The 1,975-nt window shown below is 59.7% G+C and overlaps 1 protein-coding gene across 1 annotated transcript in view; it reads left to right on the top strand.

Moving 5' to 3' along the window:
- Positions 1-1,975, top strand: part of SLC38A10 (solute carrier family 38, member 10) — a gene marked incomplete at both ends in the record, with an annotated part of 31,960 nt that overhangs the window by 27,748 nt on the left and 2,237 nt on the right. Inside the window, 3 exon segments of the mRNA XM_010151504.1 lie at positions 216-386; positions 656-1,132; positions 1,687-1,785. Coding sequence (XP_010149806.1) covers positions 216-386; positions 656-1,132; positions 1,687-1,785 — 747 coding nt within the window.

Here is a 1,975-nt window from a genome sequence, read left to right as displayed (position 1 = left end):
CCGGCCCATCCTGTCTCGCTGCCTGGTCTGGGCTTCCGTGCCAGCAGCTCCATAAAAAGCCACCCTAGGGAAAACAACTCCAAAACAAAAGGCCCAACCGCTCTGTGCTGATGCCGGAGGGAAAGGAGCTGCTTGGCTTGCGTCGGCGCAGGGGGGTTGCAGCGGATGAAGCGGTTGCCTGGATCCTGGTGCGATTAACTCTCCTGTGTTTTCAGACCAGAACCCGGTGGTAGAGGAGGCGGAGGATGAACGTGACAAGCCGAAGCTGGTGGATGAGAAGGAGGAGATGGAGCAGCCACAAATTAAGGTGCCCATGGAGGTTTCCAAGAGAGAGGAGGAGAGAGGAAAGCCGGAGGAGAAAGTGCAGCTTGACCGTCCGGATCAAGGTAACGAGGAGCCTGGGGAAAGGGTGTCAGCCTCCGAGCTGGGATGGGTATGTTGCAAGGCTCTTGCAGATAAAGAGCCTTATCTCTGCTCGTTAACCTCGCGGGCTGGAGGTGATTTTAGTATTTGATGCTCTCAAGGCTCGTTAGGAACGCAGCCTCCCGACGAGGAAGGAAAGGCAGGGCTGGAAAGGGCAGCAGGGGTGTGCAGTGAGCCTGCTGCTTCTCCTGTCAGCCTGGAGCCCCCTAACCCTGCCTGTCGCCCACCCTAGGGATTGCCCTGCCTGTGGGGGAAGCGCATCGCCACGAGCCGCCTGTCCCGCACGACGAAGTGGTCGTGGACATGGGGCGGGAGCGGGAGGAATCCGACGAGCGCAAGCTCGCACCCGGAGTAGCCGCCGATCGCCCGCTCAAGCCAGCGCTGGAGGAGCCGGCCGCGCCGAATCCCCAGAAAGAGGCGCTTGGCCCAAACCAGGGGAAGGGAGCGATTGCTGAGAACCAGCCGCGAGGAGGGACTGACGAGCCCGGCAAGAATCCCAGGAACGTCCCGGAGGTGATGGTGCAGGATGGCAGGCCGCCATACAAGGAGTTGGAGCCAGACAAAGAAGCGCTGGCAGCCAAGGCGCAAGCTGCCGCGCTGGACGGTGAGAAGAAAGCCGAGGGGGCAGGTGACAGGGAGAAATCGAAGCTCCAGCTCCCCAGGAAAGCAGAGGAGGCTGCGAAGTCCGTGGAGAAGGAAGCCGAACCTGGTAAGCTCTCCCCACGGCACCTCGTCTGAGCAAACTACCCTCTCTGTAATTCCCCACGTGGCAGGGGAGCAATTCGGTTATCCCTACCCACATCCCAGCGCTTCCTTTGAATTCTGTGCGATCAGCGCGTGAGCCTGCGCAGCCCCTTCGGCAGCTGCTGGGAAAAGGAGGAATCGGGTAGCTTTGACAGCTCCTGTAATATCTGTCAAACAGTTGTTTGCCAGCCTGCTAAATGTCAGGTGCCGTGCTGTTCCCGTGCGTCTCCGAACTCACGGGGGACGCGGAGCCGGGAGATCTTGACAGGTACCACATTGCTAAGTGCCCGTCTCGGAGCTAGTTAGAACCATTCTTGCATTTTAATTGGCTGAGGTAGTTAACGCTGGCTCGCTGCCACGAGTCTATAAGATCGTTAAATATGGGGTTTTTTATTACTTCCCTGGAATATAAACCAAGCCGGCGTTAGGCAGGGAGGGACAGCCACGGCGTGGAGTCGTTTTAGAGAACATCTGCTGCTGGAGTGCCCTCCTCGGCTGCAAAGGTCTGTTGGTCCGCAGGTGAAAAGCAGGAGCTGCCCTTCCTGGATCAGCTGGAGCCGAGGGAGAGCCGGAACACCGAGGAGAAGCAACAGGAGGATGCGGAGAGCAAGCTGGAAGGTGAGCATGCTTCCCCAGGCTCCGGCTGCAGGATTTCGCTCTGCGAGAGGATGGTACTGGCCAGCGCCGCTCTTGGTGCAGAACGGGACCCGGCAGCACGGTGGGTGCTGGTTCTGGTCACCATTGTCGGCTGGTTGGAGCGAGTCCGGAGGAGGCCACGGAGATGCTCCGAGGACTGGAGCCCCTCTGC

The sequence above is a fragment of the Eurypyga helias genome, unplaced genomic scaffold (genome assembly GCF_000690775.1).
Source record: "Eurypyga helias isolate BGI_N326 unplaced genomic scaffold, ASM69077v1 scaffold19535, whole genome shotgun sequence".
Lineage (NCBI taxonomy): Eukaryota > Metazoa > Chordata > Aves > Eurypygiformes > Eurypygidae > Eurypyga > Eurypyga helias.
The sequence above is the reverse complement of the archived record's forward strand: the minus strand, read 5'-3'. Positions and strand labels throughout refer to the sequence as shown.